General features: G+C 39.3%; 2 protein-coding genes across 2 annotated transcripts; both read right to left on the bottom strand.

Annotated features, from left to right (window-relative positions):
* Positions 1-3,445: 3,445 nt before the first annotated feature.
* On the bottom strand, positions 3,446-11,260 carry chrdl2 (chordin-like 2). Its single transcript, XM_037748154.1, has 11 exons — positions 11,133-11,260; positions 10,231-10,343; positions 10,033-10,126; positions 9,786-9,931; positions 7,842-7,935; positions 7,449-7,510; positions 6,737-6,905; positions 6,426-6,614; positions 6,152-6,325; positions 4,536-4,628; positions 3,446-4,428 (listed from the first exon to the last, which is right to left on the bottom strand). The coding sequence occupies exons 1-11, from the start codon at positions 11,197-11,199 to the stop codon at positions 4,295-4,297; spliced, it is 1,335 nt and encodes a 444-aa protein (XP_037604082.1). The 5' UTR covers positions 11,200-11,260; the 3' UTR covers positions 3,446-4,294.
* A 666-nt stretch (positions 11,261-11,926) lies between these two features.
* spag7 (sperm associated antigen 7) lies at positions 11,927-17,207 on the bottom strand. Its single transcript, XM_037748155.1, has 7 exons — positions 17,052-17,207; positions 15,471-15,538; positions 15,251-15,339; positions 15,070-15,154; positions 14,894-14,983; positions 13,128-13,284; positions 11,927-13,030 (listed from the first exon to the last, which is right to left on the bottom strand). The coding sequence occupies exons 1-7, from the start codon at positions 17,134-17,136 to the stop codon at positions 12,915-12,917; spliced, it is 690 nt and encodes a 229-aa protein (XP_037604083.1). The 5' UTR covers positions 17,137-17,207; the 3' UTR covers positions 11,927-12,914.
* Between the last annotated feature and the right edge of the window lie 492 nt (positions 17,208-17,699).

Raw genomic sequence — 17,699 nt, 5'->3', positions numbered from 1 at the left:
TTTATATATCTATAAGTGTTTTGTTTTTTTTCCCTTATATTTCAACGCAGCACATTCTCACATCTGGAGCAGTCATCGCTGCAATCAAGCCTTGAGAAATGTTTGGGTAAGGTTTGTTTGACTCTGAAATTGAGGTCCAACAGTTAAGCTTTGAGAATAACCCTGTGGAGACTCAGACACCAGATTTGGCTCAGGACGAATAGGCCTGAATACCTCATCAACACTCCTCATTACTCGAGTGCCAAATGAGTTCACTGCGGATCGGACCTATTCATTATTTCTTTTGATGGGACAATTGAACTGTAACACACTTATCATGTAATCCTGGAAAGGCCTCGGACACTCTGGCTGGCATCTGAAAAGAGGCTGTTATTAGTTACAGATCATAACCGTAAAGTTGTTGGTCTTCTCCGTCCTGTGAAACAAAAGATCTTGCTGTGGTCTGTCTTTAATAGTTTACAGTCACTACAAACACGTGTTTAAAATGTTGTCCTTGAGCCGCTCTGGATAAGGAGATGAAGACCAAAGTTTTCACGACATGTATCCCGGTATAGTTCATGTTCTCTTGGCCACAGTCCAATCATCAGCTAAAATGATCAGGGCCAACTTAATTAATGAGAGGGTAAGGGTGTAAAAAAACAGAGCCCTTGATAGATTTCGGAAGTATTTTGATGAAGTATAAGCTCAGGGCTTCTGCTGAGCACCTTAATCAGCTATGAAAGCAAACACATCTATCAGACTCAATTAACTTAACACAGTTTGGCTCCCTTTGAATCAAAAGACTGATTTGCGATGCTTCAGTTCCTCACAAACACTGTACGTGCATCAGCGAGGGACTACCTGCTGCAGCACATGAGGAAATGTTTTATTCAATCTTCTGAAATCAGTTCAACTCAGCTGCTTTTCTTTGCAAGACAGCATGTTCGTTAGCCATAAAGAGAAACTCTGTAATAAAATCCTTTATTAACATGAACTCAAAGTCTTTTGTGCGACATGCATGAATTGGTGTTCTCTGAGACTTGTTAATATCACAACAATGGCTCAGAAGTGCATCCAATCCTGGGCCGAGTCTTGACCCCCAGAGTCTCACATTTTCTTCCCTTCTAGCTGAATCTGGGCTACGTGGGCAGCAGGGTGGAGTACACTACTGTATACACAGAGAGCTGAGCAACTGCATGATTTATACCTACTGACTGCCCCCAGCTGTTACAATTGCCAGAGCCAAGACTAAGCATGCATAGTTGAATTGGCCCGTGAGATGAATTTAAACCTCCACAAAATGAGGACTGATAGGATTTCCATCAAAAAAAGAGATCGAAACATGCAGTGTGGACACGTCATGTTCATTGCTTAATGACCTGCATGGGAAAATGGCTGCGTGGAAATGTTAATTACTAATTTCAGTTGGCAGCAATAAAGTAGAACACCTCTTTCTCACCCTTTTGACCGGAACAGCCTCTTTGGGCAGCTAAGGGAGAGGCTGTTATAAACTGTCAGCTTACAGAGAAATATGACAGCCTTTATGTGAGAGTAATGAAGGCGTACAAGGGGAGTGCGTCCGTTTCAAAATATTGTTTCATGCCTTTAGTGAGAGAGAGACAGAGAGCCGTCTGGCGCAAAGTGTGAAAGAAACACAATGAGTCATTGTGGAAGGGGAGGGGACAGGGAGAGCACGTCGGGGGTTCACAGAGAAGGGAAGCAATATTATTCTGAAGCGCCCACTCAGTCTACCAAATCTACCGTTGCACACTGACTGAGTCATGGGAACCACGGTGATAATTTGACACCTGTTGATCAAACAAGCCTGCGGACAGACTGTGGAGCAAAAAGACGGCTTTCACATAGGTTCTAGGGTGCTTATTATTTCCATGAAATTGTGTTTGGATAGGAAGTGTTATACTTCCTTTACTCTGTGTTTTGGAAATACTTCATTTTCTTGGCCTACATTTAGATCTAACAGCACAATCTCAACCATTGACAATTGAAATCACTGCTACATAAATTAAATATTAAGGTTTATTATTTTGGAGTGATCTATAAGGTTTAAGTTACAAAGGGCCCCCTGATGGCTGGGAAAAAATGAAGATTTATACTTGCAGCCATGCCAGAATATTTATTGTGCGGTCAGTTATTCAAAATTGCACTTATAGATTTTATGGGCAAATGAAATTGAATCTGTGTACATAGACACAAATTTCCCTTTTTTTTCCGTGACACTCAGCATAACTTTCAACTATGTATTTTTTCCCTACGAATGTCCAGCAACACGTGATGCATGTGTCAATTTCCGCTCCAGTCTTTTCAAAATAAAACTAGTTAAGGTTTAAGAAAAGATAGACTTAGTTAGGTTTAGACTTTAGACTGGGCGAAAGTCCAGTATTTACCCATCCACCCCAACCTCCTCCCTACACGGCGTTCGCTGGTATTTATATTTCCTAGTTCACGATTACGTGAATTACACACAAATTGATTTTGTGGGGTATATACGAATTACAGTACATTACTTTTTGTAGATATAGCTACGAATGGTGTGAGACCAGCCTGTGCAACCACAACACTGACATTATCACCATTTGAGTTGATACGACAAACACCTTAGCTAACAGTTGCTTATCGACACATCCAGCAGATACAGAGTAACATTAGCATTCAGGTGTTTCTGACCTGATTTACTCTTTTTAGCTCTACTTTTGGTCTCCACCATGATGAGCAAAATATCTGTCCCTTTACCTGCAAAATGCTGCACTATGTTCACCAGTTAGTTGCTAACTTTGTCTCTATGCTGTTTGGTGCTGGGATTACTGGATATAGCAGTAAGTTTACTCAAAGCTCAAAGGCATATTGCTTTATGGCATAGAACACGCAAAGAGCACTGTTACGCCAGTGTACATAGAGGTTTTTTTTGCAATATAAGATGGATCAAGTCTAGGCTGTTCTTGGCATCCTGAATCACTATAACTAATAAGAGGAGAGATTCAACATAGAAGTGTAAGGATGAGGCACTTTACGTCAGGAAAATCTCACGTATTCATTTTGAGGAAAAGGTAGAAAATGCTGATGTTGGGAAAATAGTGTGTGTTTGTGTGTGTGTGTGTGTGTGTGTGTGTGTGTGTGGTGGTTTTGAGTTTGAACCTCTGCTTTTGATTTCCATGCCTCTGATAACATTTCATCTCCAGCGGGAAAACAGTTTATCCGGCCTTCCGGAGTTTGATTTAATGGAAGCCTTCAGGCGACGACGGTGTGAGGACCGCTCTGCATGCAGACCATAAATGAATCAGCAAATCGTTTTCAAGCAACGCCTTCAAAGGCAACTCTGAGCTCAGTGAGCTCACATCTTAAGCCCATCTCAAGTACATATTCCCAGTGTTTTACTGTGCAGGCTATGACTCCATGCAAATGAGTCCGTCACATGTGGGCACAATTTAAGCATGAAAGTTACAGCTAAAAACAAATCAGACAAAGTTTTCTGGTGTAAAACACTGAGAAAACTTTATGCATTAAAATTGTGAGCAGAAGTACAGAGTGCATTCAACTATGATCACTTTAAAATACAAATATTTCTGGAATGTGGAGTTGTAGAATGTCATTAGGCTACGATAACAAACTAAATCCTGTGGCTGCATAAAAATAGCTAAAGTATGTCTATATTTTGACATCAGACAGAATTAGGACGGCTGTTTTCTCTCTAACAAATACACAGCTGGTGTATTTGTTAGAGCAGATTGAACCCCAAAGCAATGCCTCTTGCTACTTCATGCAAATAAAAAACATTCAGACAGTCTAATGTATATACACAGAAATGATACAAGAACCAATACGCTTTAAATAAGGTGACAAAACCTCAGTTTGTATTTACAATAAATATGTTGATGACCATATAACATCCTTAAAAAAAACTTTATATTCTGAACAGAACATGGCCCGTTGTCCAACATATTCTAAAATGGTTAAAGCAAAAGGTTTGTTGGAGAAATACTGATTGCAAAATGTCCTTGGTCATTAAAGGGGGCAGAGGCAGAACTATAATGTGCCAGTTTATGACCACGACAGTTATCAAACACTGCTACTGTATATCATGTGTTTTGTAACCTAATAAATTACATATAAAAATGTGATGATTAAAACATGATGGACAACAATGTATAAATCAATAAACAATATTATAAATGAGAAATTCCACTTGTATTACAGGAATGACGTAGGACATGTATGAATAAAGTATGCACTGTATGTCAACCCTGTAGTTATTATTGGGAATATTGATATAAAAAGAAAGTCAAGGGAGGAAAACCCATCAGGGTGAACACAGGTCTTCAATCTGCTTGGGATTTAAGAAAGTCACCATCTCCCGAATGCCGTCTTCGCAGATTGTGGTCTGAGGAGCTGTACTCAGATTATCTCCCTCCTCTTTAAATTTTCTCCATGTCTCTGAAAAGTTGAATTAATATAAATCTGTCACCAGAACCCTAAAATAAGTTTCACCAAATTAAAGTATTTCCAAAATCTAGAAATCAAAAAGGAATCAGGAAACAAACCTTCATCAAGTGTCGTAAGTAATGTGTAATTTTCTGGATGATCCACAATATCTTTTCTTTGAACGTCACCAATTTCCATTAATTGTAAAACACCTGCATGAATAAAGAACACAGTTGAGAGTCATACATGCATGCAACAATACTGTGTATTTGTCTTAAAGGAATAGTTTGACAGTTGGAAAATACTCATTTGTTTTCTTGCAAAGGTATACAGGTGTCGTTCCAACACATGTGCGTGTGTTTCTTTTAATCGGGAAATACTGTGTGCTTCTGTGGAGAATAATAAACCCACAGTACTTTAACTTTGTTTCACGGATGTAGTGATTTGTTTGGTCGGGGTGAAATTGATTTCCGTTTCCTGATTTCTTCTACGTTTTCTTTACATTGAGGTTTGCTAAATGTGACACTGCCTCCTAGTGGACACGTACGTTATAGCCAGTCCGTACAAGTATAAAAGAACCACATATGTGCGAACGTGAACTAATGACATCTGTCTGTGTTCAATTACCTGCAGCCCAGAGAAGCATAATTCCAGCTTTAGTTGAGAAGACTCAGATCACTCATGTCAATATGAGTAATGTGAAGGTGCAGTCAGCAGCCGGTTAGCTTAGCTTAGCATAAAGACTGGAAACAGGGGGAAACAGCTAGCCTGTTAACAAAATCCTTCGACTAGCACCTCTAAAACTCATTAATGAACATGTTATATTTTGTTTTTTTAATCCATACAAAAACAAAGTATAACATTTCTGAATTTATGGCAAGTTATATGCTAGACTATGTCTTGGCTAGCTGTTTCCCCGTTTCCAGTCTTTACGTTAAAGCTAAGCTAACTGGCTGCTGGCTGTAGCTTCATATCTAAAGGACAGATATCAGAGTGGTGCAACGTATCCTCATACAACGTATCCTCATACAACGTTCCGTATAATATCTTTGGAAAAGTTATTCCTCATTTTTCGTGCGTTTTCCTCCGAATGTCCAGTAACATGTGACGCCCGTGTCAATTTCCGCTCGTTACATGCATGCAGTCTTTTCAAAATAAACTTCCGTCTTTACAGGAAATAAAAGGTTTAGGCAACAAAACTACTATGTTAGGTTTAGGAAAGGATCGTCTTGGTTAGGTTTAGGAAGCAAAACTACTATATTTTAGTTAGGTTTAGGAAAAGATCATGGTTTGGGTTAAAATAACTCCAGAAGTGGCATAACTGAAGTACGGAAGAAAAATGACGGCAACAAAACTACTTAGGTTTTGGAAAAAATCGTGGTTTGCGTTAAAATAACTCTGGAAGTGGCGTAACTGAAGTACAGAAGTTACATGACAAATAAATCAACGTTGACTTCTGGTTTCACACGGGGTACGAACACCTGTCTACTGGGTGAAAGTCCAATGTTTTTTGATCTGTCCTTACAGTACGTGCCGTTTGTCACTCTTCATACTTCCTGGTTCACAATTTCATGGATTACATATGAATTGTTTTCGTGGGATATATATGAATTACAGTGAATTACTTTTCATAGGAATAGCTATGAACGGTGTATAAGAACAAGCCTGAATGGTATCAATCTTCTCATTTGTCAAACTATTCCTTTAATATAGTTCCCACTAGTAGTTACAGTACCTTCTACATTCTTCCACACTTGCACTTCAACCTCAGCAGTACTTTGTCTTTCAACAGCAATGATCCTGACTGTGTTGGGTGGATCAACCTTCAAAGATGAGTCTACTTTATACACCAGGAGGTTATTTTTATATCCGAGGTAACACTGAGTCTGGTTACTTTCAGCTTTACTCTCTAGAGGGACAAAACAGAGACAAGTTGTGCGGATGGTGTTTACAGCCAATCAACGTAATGTCGGTATAAACAGTTCATTATGTTGGCCATGTTTGACTACCTGGACACGTCTTGCAGCACTTCCCCGCTGATTTCATAGGATGTTGGCATGGGTACTGGCTGGGACACGTGATGCGTTTGCAGTCCTGGAGGCCATCAGTACAAGTGCAGAGGATGCATTCCAGGACCTTCCCCAAAACTGGGTGCCACATGTCTCCATGAGAGTACGTCTTGCCATTGTACAAACACGCTGAGAGAAATGGGAAACATCTGAGCGTTGCGCTACATGTGGAAGCGATCGTAAAGTTGTGAGGAACATGTCTATAAAATCAAATACCTGTACAGGATCTTTCTGTTTTGACAAAGTCTCACCTCTTTGGTGTTTCCTCTGCAACAAAATCTTCACGGTGGTCTCCGAAGCCCCTTTGAGGTTGAGTTTACTGAGGATCAGGCCTCGCGGAGCAGTCCTGACCCTGGGTGGGGTGGCACGGTCGAACCGCGCCCTGCTCTGCTCTCCAGAACACTGGTCGACTGAATGCCTCTTTTGTAAACACAGATATAATAGAACACAGTTATCTTTTATCTATTCAGCTCTTGGCTTTACTTGCTTTTCCCCTGAGTGATAGCTGAAGGAGCATCACATCATAGCCTGGCTCCAGATCTCTGAATCACAGCCCACATTTCAGCAATTCAAAGAGAACATGGCAATTCAGTCGTATCATCAGGCCAAGTGGTTTATGGATCTTGAGGGAAATTTGACGGCTTCAGCAAACTGGATAATTCAGAAATTATTTAAATAATGTGATCCTCAAGGGAAAATAATCCCCTTGCACAGGGAGGTCAAAGGTCAGCGTGAGCTACAGAGCAGCGCCCCTAAAGCTTGTAGTGAACTCAGTGTTATGTTCAAGGACACTTCATCAGAGCAGACACTTGCCTATGTAATTAGAGTGCAGCTGCTCAACTGATAACACCACGTTGCTACTTTCAATTTCATTTCAATATATTTTCAAAGACAGACACGATTCATAATATGAAAGCAATGTCTAAGATATGTAAATTTTATGATGAATCAGCAAGAACGTACAACGCCTCTGTTCAGTTGCTGGTTTCCATCCTCAATTGATGAGGACCCACTGGTGGCATGATCTAACGACCAAAGAGAAAAAAAATAAGCGTGAGGACAATGTAATTAACATGGACAATATGACTTGAATTATCATATATCAACTTTTAGTTGAATCGTATCATGATGATATGATCACATTGTGATAATTTGTTGCGTGCTGTCTAAATTAGTGTGTTACAGTGAAACAAGATTCATTGAATTGAACATTATTTTGATTATTTTCAGTGTAATTTTGCATGTATTTGCATTTTGCAATATATACTGTATATCAATATGAGAAAAAAACATTTTTAATAATCAGCCATATGATCAGGCCTAATCTACAAAATATTATTGCAGAGAGTTGACTACCTTTACACACCAAACAGCAGGTATCTGAGACTGAGACTGGTGAGGAACAGGTGATTGGTTGACACGTTTTCAGACCGCAGAAGATATTTCCATTCTGAGAAAAGAAAGGGAGGGGAAATGTATTATTTTCTAAATTATAAACTATGAGCTCTAGAAGCCAAGGCTCAAGTACTCCAAGGTTTCTCTAGAACTGTTTATGTATTTATATGGACCTGAATTTATGTCAATCAGAACTCTCAAACAACATAATCACAGCGTCTCCTCAGATCTAATGTTCTTGAAAAATACCAGCAAACATGTACATGTAATATTACATTAAATTTATTTTGATTTAGTCCAAATCAATTGACATATTCTTATACTTAGACACACTCACACTCCAGTGGTGGCTGAGCTGCTGTGTGAGGTGCTTTGCTACTCATCTGAGGCAATAAATGGTTCAGTGTTTTGCTCAAGGACACAAATACCTACAAATAATGGACAACCTGCTCTAGTACCTGAGCAACCTCCGAACATATAAAGGCATGTTTTGAAAAACTTTCAGATGAATCCATTTTAAAAACAGCAGTAAATCATAATCCCACTGTCCTCCGTCATATACAGGAAACCGCTATCGTAGTAATAAACAAAAGCTGTGACGATGTTACACTGAAATCAGGTCTGAGAGAAAAGAACGAGATAATATTGACTAAGAGATCCATGGAATTGGTGATTTGTACTGCTCTAAAAAAATTGTTAAGTATATTGTTATGTGATGTCTCCCTGGAGACATCTGTTATCAAACAACACTTAACAATTCATTAAATTAACTCCTAACATCATGTAGCTAGCCTTTCAAAGGACAACTCCAGGGTGATGTCAATTTTGGCTTAAAAAAGTATTCTGCTTTTCTCTCCGATATCTGCTTTTGGTTTTATAAATTGAAAACTGTTATCCATTTTCTTGTAAAAATCACAACCAAAGTAAGCCATGCAGCTACAAAATCAAATGGAATTTAATTATACATTTCGACTTTCATAGCATTGGCAGCTGCTGTATATGTTGATGGGGGAGAGACTTTTCATGACTTTTCATGCATACGCAACATTACATGCAGCTCAAAAACACAAACACACATAATGAAGTTTTGAAAAATGTAAAATCTTTCAATACATGAAATATGAGACATTTTAACATTCATTTAATGTGCCTAATGTCAGCTGGGATTGGCCCCAGACACCCGTGACCCTGAATAGGATAAGCAGTTACAGATAATGGATAGATGGATAGTAATTAAAGCAGTTATTTTTTATTTGACTTTTAAGCTGTGCTGGTAGAGCTTAAATGTGTTGTTTAAGAGGAAATGAACTATTCCCAATCAAAAGAGAATTGTGAGAAACTCATAAATATTCAGTGGGAAAACATTTCGCAAACATAAGACACCATTGGCAAATATTGAGGTTTTGTTATGTACTTTAAAATTAAGATACATCTGAAAATTCTGCTATTTTTCTGTTTTATTCTTTAATTTCTTCATTTCTTTATTGTCTATAAAGCACATGGTCACTTTGCTCTGAAAAGTAGTATGAACAAAAGGAAAGTATTTGGTACTTTTTAGATAAATGTACAGATCTTGTTTGGAGCAGTGAGTATTTGATGTAAAGTTAATCAACCTATTTTGGATTTGGGGATTTATCTTATAATTGTTATCACTGTCATTAATGTTTATTTAATTTATAATAATTTATTTTATAATTTATTATTTTATTTTATTATTTTAAATTGTCTTTTTTTTCTTTATTATTATTATTTATTTTTTATTTTTTATCCTACCTGAATAAAATATAACTGAACAAAAAAAAATGTTGCTACATGTAGGATTATAGACCTTAAATGTCTTACATACTGCATACATTTAGATAATAATACTATATCACCAAATCAATAAAAATAGATGTAACTTACAGAACATGTGCACATGACACACTGATTGCTTTGCTTGGATGGGAAGAGGTCAAGCTTGGTGAAGGTCTCCCCCGGCTGATAGATACTTCCATTATGCCTGCAGGACTTCACTGAGGCTCTCAGCCCTGCAGGGATCCTGGGCTCATCTGAGGAGGAGGACACATCACACATCACACAACACACAGGACATGTCAGGAGTGGCTTTAAAGTCAGTTTCTCTATACAACTCTGATAGAGGACAGTCTACCTGTGCATCTGGGACAACACTGCTGAGGCTGAGCTACTGGGTTTTCACATGGCAGAGCAGGACACTTGATTGTGTTACATTTCACATGACCTGTCTAAAAGAGAGAGTTTACTAGCACCTTTAATTAATCCACATCACAGAGTTCTTCAGACAGTTTAGATGTTGGTTTAGGAGTGATAAGTAAATGTTCAGAGGTACCTCTGTGCAGACACAGCGCATGCAGAACATGAATCCAAAGGGCTCCAGATAGGGATGCCAGCTGTCTCCTGGGCTATATGTCTTGTCTTTGAAAGTACACACCACCCCGGAGCCTGGGTGACAAACATGAGGAGGAGGATGAGCTACATGTGAAGATGAACCCGATGGCAAAAACAAAAGCAGTTCCTAGTGGACTAATATATATATATATATATATATATATATATCCTCCTGAGACCCAGCCCATTGACATGTGTCCTCTGTAGTGGACATTTTGTCCACATGCATATCCTCTTACTCTTTTGACCTACTCTATCAACCCCTGGTGTATTGTAAAGAGGACATCTTAGGCTTTCAAGTGATATGGCATGTGCTTTGTTTTTTTTAATCAATTTGAATGTATTTTTGGTTTGATATCACTCTACAGCCATAATCTGTTCATTTGTTTTAGTCTTTTCACACTGAAATAATCCTGTAGTCCACTACATTGGACAATAAAAATAAAGTTTAACAAGCCTAAATTGTTAAGATTTTCTTTTAACCCCTAAATAGGAAGGAAATCACAAAAAAAAGTAATTGGAAGACACATTTGTTAAGGACATTTAGTCAAAGTCAATCAGCTCCAAGTAATGCAAACCAGAGGAAAACATGTGGAACTGCCACCAACAGCCCATCAAAACAACACAAGTTCAACTTTTAGTGGCTTGTGAGACAGAATTATATAAATAAGCTTTAAAACAAAACACCACAGCTATGTTTAGAGCAATAGAGGATGTTAATCTTAAGTGTCAGTTCAGTTTAGTCCAACTAAACTTTCCATATCTTAGCCACATCTTCATGCTTTTCCTTATTTTAAGCATCTGATGAGGACAGAAGAAGCATCAACAGGGTGTGAGTCTTACCTTTCCGGGGTTTTAGCTCCGCATCTGCAAACCAAATGATGAAAAAGAAGAAAAACGTGGACTTCATTTTTTCACATGTGCGTGCCTGAGTGTTCAGAGCGCAATAAGTGTGTTTCTGCAGGACAGAAACTGCAGGGCAGTGTGAGACAAGGATTAAAAAAAAAACTTTTTTCTTGGTTGAACTCTGGCGCCTCCTGCAGGAGACAAAAGGTAGTTCAGGAACAGCAGACTACATGACTCTAAAATAGATTACATATGAAATGATTAAATAACCTTTCATGACTATTATTAATACAAATGCATTATTGGCATTTCTTATAGGTTAGCTGGTTGAGGTGGACATCATTTTAATGATACATTATACTAGAAATCTATAACTATGCATAATATTTTCTGAGCTATTGTGCTATATCTATCAGATAAATGTAGTGAAGTAAAAAGCATTAAGTAAAAATATTTCCTTCTGAAATGTAGTGAAGTATAAAGTAGCTTAAAATGGAAGGACTCAGTAAAGCCCCATTAGAGTACTGTAAATGCATTTGTTTACATTGCACCACTGCCAAATAATTCCCATAAATGCACATTACCGTCCATAACATAATATTTTCTCTATTGGTCTCCTCATGAGAGAATGTTAGTTGTCAGAGATACAAGTACAGAAGTTTATGTGGTTGATATATACTGCGTACTTGAGTTGGATTAAATTATATTGTAAGACACTAAAAGCAGTCTAAAAACAGCTGACATTCAAAAATGAGGCTACTAAGAAATGAGGGCAGCATCCAGACAAAGACTTAACACTGATCTCCGTTTTATTAACACACATGGGGGGATAAAACAGTGCAACCATGTTAAAATAGACACCAAGATGCCGAGAAACTTACTTGAAGATATGACAAACAAAAAAGAGAGATGTGACCAATATTCCTACAATGAGTCTGGTACTTCTGCTCCATAATGTGATGCCTATTGCCTGGCTCAATAATGAAACATTTAGTTTGGAGTAACAGTGTAATTCACAGTCAGTGCAGACGTATCGGAACAAAGAAAATCTCAGAGACTTAAATCACAGATTCCTAAAATCCACAAAACAGTATTTTCTAAAATGAGATTCCTCCTGAAATGGAGGAAATGGCATGCTTCCAACGCTACAAAGATCTGAAACAGGTTGAGACTAAGATAAAAAAAAACAAAAGTTAAACCAAAAGCTGGTCATTAGACGGCATTCCTGTTTCCCTTTTAAAAGCTGCACTGGATATTTGGAACACTTACTTTTCCACCTAAAAACGTGTCAATATTTTCATGATTAAAATGTCACTTAGACTGTGAATGCTCATCTGCATCACACATAATCACTGCCAAAAATGTCCTTTAAAAAGTATGTATGAAGATTTTGGGTGTTTTTTAAGTAGCTGAACACCCAGACATGATCTTTGTTTTTTGTTTTTTACTGAAAACAGGTTTTTCATACTGCCAAACGGTGTGTGTGTGTGAAACTTGATAACTGACGTCACAAGCAAATGTTTAACACGTATAGTAATCCACCTGCTGGATCAGATCCACCTGAGCATCCTCCACTAAACAAGTCAGACAGTGGCATACATACAGGATTCAACGGCTGTCATATAAGTTATACTTTTAAATGTCTGAAGTACAAGATATTGCATTATAGGATGAATTTGACCACTAATGTGCCCACACACACTCTCTCACACACACACACACACACACACACGCACACACACACGCGCGCACAACAGAAAGCAAAAAAATGGTGGAGACTCAAGAGCTGCTGCTGTGCGCCCCTGAGTCGTCCCCCAGCTTCTGCCGTTTCTTCGCTCTGATTTCATTCATGGCTTCCTCTATGGAGCGAGTGTCCCTCTTGTTGGCCACTGGCACTGGAAGAGGAAAAATACCAACATGAGGAGTAAATAAAAAGGCAGGACTAGGAGGCGAAGCAATGCAATAAACAGCGCGACAACATTTATTACTCACCGCAGCCATACGTGCTGTTGGCCTCTAGTGTGTGTGCTGCATCTTTTGCAGCCGAGGTGCCGATCAGGTGGCTGTACTTGTCTCTGTAGTTGGAGTTGGGGCACATTTCCGTCTTCTTTGTCTGACTGGATGCCGTTTCCTCCAATGCAGCCTGTTCCTGCAGCGAAGAGGAAAGAGAAAAAGTCAGAGTGACAGAAATTCAAGGATTAAATCAACCCCTTATACATAGTTAGATATCACATTCTAGGAGTTACTTGGCAATAAAAATGTAAAACGAGTTTTTATATATACCTGCTTCCGCTCAACCTGCCTCATCAGCTTCTATTTCAATAAATAAATTAACATAAACTGGGAAAGAAAAGTTCGTAAACTTGGGTTTGGTCGATTATTTCTCTGTTGTTACAATGCTAATTGGCATTTTATTTTACATCGTTGGAAAGCCTGTTTATTTACCTTCACAATGATGTCAAACTTGTAAGGGTCATGCATTTGTAGGATGAGCAGCACAGCTGATTATGTGGGTAGCGCCCAAGAAAAATTTGTCAAAATGCTCTGCGAATGGTAAACAGTGTATTCTCATAAGGCTACCAGGAAGCCTGCAATGACTGCCCTTCACCGTCAGGCCCGTTTGCGCTGGTGTCGACAACACAGACAATGGAACCTGAACATGTGGGGGAATGTCATGTTCAGTGATGAGTTCAGGTTCTGTCTGCGAAAGTTGGATGGCAGGGTCAAAGTATGGAGCAAAGCGGAGAACGCTATGCTGATTGTTGCACCGATGGAGTAACAGCTTTTGGTGGGGGCAGTGTCGTGGTGTGGGGCGGCATCTCCCTCACTGGCAAAACAAGGCTTGTCATCATTGAAGGCCATCTCAATGCAGTGAGATATCGGGATGAGATTCTGCAGCCAGTGGCGATCCCATATCTCCACAATCTGGGACCTAACTTCATCCTCCAAGATGACAACGCTCGCCCCCACAGAGCCAGGGTTATCACAGACTACCTCCACAATTTGGGAGTAAAGAGAATGGAACGGCCTGCCAAGAGTCCAGACCTCAACCCAATCGATGACTTGTGGGATCAGCTTGGGCGTCCTGTACGTGTTAGAGTGACCAACACAACCACGCTGGCTGACCTACAATGAATCCTGGTTGAGGAATGGAATGCCATCCCACAGCAGCGTGTGACCAGGTTGGTGACCAGCATGAGGAGGAGGTGCCAGGCTTTTGTGGTTGTGTATGGATCTTCCACTGCTACTGAGGCTCCTGACGGTGTATTAAATGAATAGAGTGTAAAATAGCCAATATGTCTTGTTTGTTCCTTGTTACTGATAGAGAGTTCAATCATCCAATCCACCAAACAACTCAAAACAAGAGTCAATTCCAACAGGAGAATACACTGTTTACCATTGGCAGAGCATTTTGGCAAATTTTTCTTGGCCGCTACCCACATAATCAACTGTGCTGCTCATCCCACAAATGCACGATCCTTACAAGTTGGACATCATTGTGAAGGTAAATAAACAGGCTTTTCAACGATGTAAAATATAATGCCAATTAGCATTGTAACAACAAAGAAATAATCCACCAAACACAAGTTTCCGAACTTTTTTTCCCAGTTTATATACCTGCTTCCCATCAACCTGCCTCGACAGCTTCTATTTTAGTAAATAAATTAACATATTTCAACTATAGATCAGATTAATGTAATGGGGTGCATGTCTGAAAGGGGCCACAGTGAAATAAAAAAAAGAGCATCTAGTCCTACTTTTAGCCTGCGCCGTTGCTCTGCCAGCTTGGGATCCCACTCCTCTCCTTTGCGATAGGCTTCTAGCTCGTCATCTGATGGAGCAAACTCCTGCCACAGCACAATGTGGAGATTAGTCACATGTCCCCACATTATTTTAATATCTAAACATTGGATTAAAAGCAAAGTATTCAGACCTTCTTGAAAAGCATGACATAACGGCTCTCCTCATCCTCCCCAAAAGAAAAAGAAGTCAGACCAGCCACTTCTGAAACATCATGCCTATGAGACGGGGAGGGATGAAACGTAAATAGTTGTGAGCATCTTATCACAAAACATGTCATGTTTCTTGGAGCTTATTGTAATTATCTGACTTACAATATACTCCTTTCAATCTTCCCCATAGGGTTGTATTTTCGTTTCTGTTGTGCACTGTCTTGAATGAAGTCTGACACCTCTTTCTCCATCTAAACAAGAAATATAGGGAGAAACATGCATGTGATAAATACCAACAGTAGTGAAGGGAGGTCACAGGAGCTCTGTGTGCCAGAGCTACAGAATATTCTTTGTGTATTAGATGTGACACTCGAGCTCTCACCTTTTTCCTGAACTCTGCTTTCTTTCTTTTCTCATCTTCCGCCATCTTCTTGAGTCTCGCTGCTTGCTCTGAAAAAAGGGACAGAAATTAACGTTTTCATGTGGTTTGTTTTTGTCCGATAGCATTTAAAGTTTCCGTTGTAAACCCATATCACGTAGTCTCACCGCTACGAACCGGCCTGATATATTTTTATTAAAGTCTGAAGTCACAAAAAAAGCTAATCAAGACACAGACTTCCTGTAATCGCAAAACCACATTTCCGAATCATTCAGGGCAAGTACAGAGTGACTCAAATCCCATTATTTGTTGCATGTGTCTACCGGCAAACAGCCTCTGATGTTTTATTGGCAGGCATACTCATAACAGTTAATGAAACGGATTTGGTCACTTTTTTTATCACCGCTGTCATGTGCTTATGTCTTCACAACAACTGAACATTGAACGCTGGACAAGTCTGGAGTTTTGAGTGCCTCAGTATGGTCTGAATTTATTGTTTGTTTGTTTGTATTTCCAGTTTGTTTGTTTGTTTTTCTATAGACATCTGTTTAGTTACAGCAACACTCCACTAAACACACCGACAGTGTTATAATGTAGAGGTGGCCTCTGAAGAAGTACAGGTTCCACGTGAAGCTGTGAAAACAGGAAATAGTAGCTGCTGTTTGTCACTCTGAAAGTCTCTAGTATTTATCACTACCAATGAACAAATATATGAATCATGTCTATTATTCACATGTATCTACTTATAAAATGCCCATAACCTAATCTAATAGCAAAGATGATGCTTTCTGAAAGCTGTGAATTCATTAGCAAAGAGAAAAGGTGGCTGATCATAAATGGGAATAATAGGGTCTTATAATAAAGTGATATCTAAATGCAGAGCACCATGAATGCTCTTATAAAAAATATAATAACTTCTTGTCTGTGTCAACATACAGCAGGCTGCAGCAGCAGCAGATTAAACAGTACTGGTTGTTTACAGGGTGCTTTTAGTAGCTTTGTATTACAGTAACAGCAGAGCCACTTGACTGACTGTATGATGATGATCTCACATTTAAGGATTTGGCCAGCAGATGTCGTCATTTTGGACTGTATCAAATGCTTCCAAACATTAAACCGTGTTCAATACAAAGTGTTTCAGGTGGCTTCATTTGTTTCCCACATCACTAGCCAAGACTGTGACCTCAGGTCTGCGGCAGTCTGCAGGACATGCGGGGCTGCATGCTCCCGTTGAGGCGGTGCTAAACCGAGGCCTATTGAAGGAGGCTAGGACACGCGTCATACCATGAGGGGTACGAGGCATGCGCAGTAAAATCTGGTCTAGCTTCAGTTACACTGCGCATGCGTTATACCCCACACCCCAAGACCGATGTCCGCCCATGTCCTAGCCTCCTTCCATAGGCCCTGTGCTAAACCCGGGTGCTTACTTGAAGTCTCAACTGGCCAATGGCAGCACCAGAAACGCTCTCCTCGCCTGTCCTTTTCATTTTTACACACACACACACACACACACCTTGTAATATCCATTTCAACCGTTTCAAACTAACGCAAAACGAGTCGTTATTTAAGTCAAACATGATGTACCTCGAGCCTTTCGTCGGCTCTCCTGGTTGCCGACTGTTGGAGGCTTCTCCATCGAGTTTAAGATCGAGCCTAGGAGGTCCGCCATCTTGGAATGATAGAGCGCACCGTTCACCCTGTTGTTGTTGTTGGCTGCAGCTGGACAAGACTGCGCATGCGTGGATGACCAGTGTTCTTCTTCGCTGTGTGGAAAAACCGACGTGTAGAATCTCTGTCGCCACCCTGTGTACCAGAGAGTTATTACTACCAGTAGTGACATGTAAATAAGTAGGACTAGCCTACATTTACTCAGGTATTGACCAAAATTGAGGTAGGCCTACTTTACTACTTTACTTTAGTATTTATATTTTATGCTACTTTACACTAAGTTCTACTCCACTATAATTCAGAGGGAAATATTGTATGTATCCTACTCCTATCTGACAGCATTAGTTAAGATAAGATAAAATAGAACTTTATTAATCCCAAAGGAAATTCTTGTGCCAGAGATTGCTCAAAAATACAACAAAATTACAACAAGTTCAAGTGTGTATAAAATAAAAAAGTACTATTTCCAGCACCAGTGCCTAATAGAATAACAATTAAGTAAGATACATTTAGTAAAATGAGTAAATATGATAAGATAAGTAAAATAAAAAAGGTAAAGTAAGC

Source organism: Sebastes umbrosus, chromosome 17 (assembly GCF_015220745.1).
Source record: "Sebastes umbrosus isolate fSebUmb1 chromosome 17, fSebUmb1.pri, whole genome shotgun sequence".
NCBI classification, from domain to species: domain Eukaryota; kingdom Metazoa; phylum Chordata; class Actinopteri; order Perciformes; family Sebastidae; genus Sebastes; species Sebastes umbrosus.
Note: the sequence above shows the minus strand (reverse complement) of the source record. Positions and strands in the feature narration are given on the sequence as shown.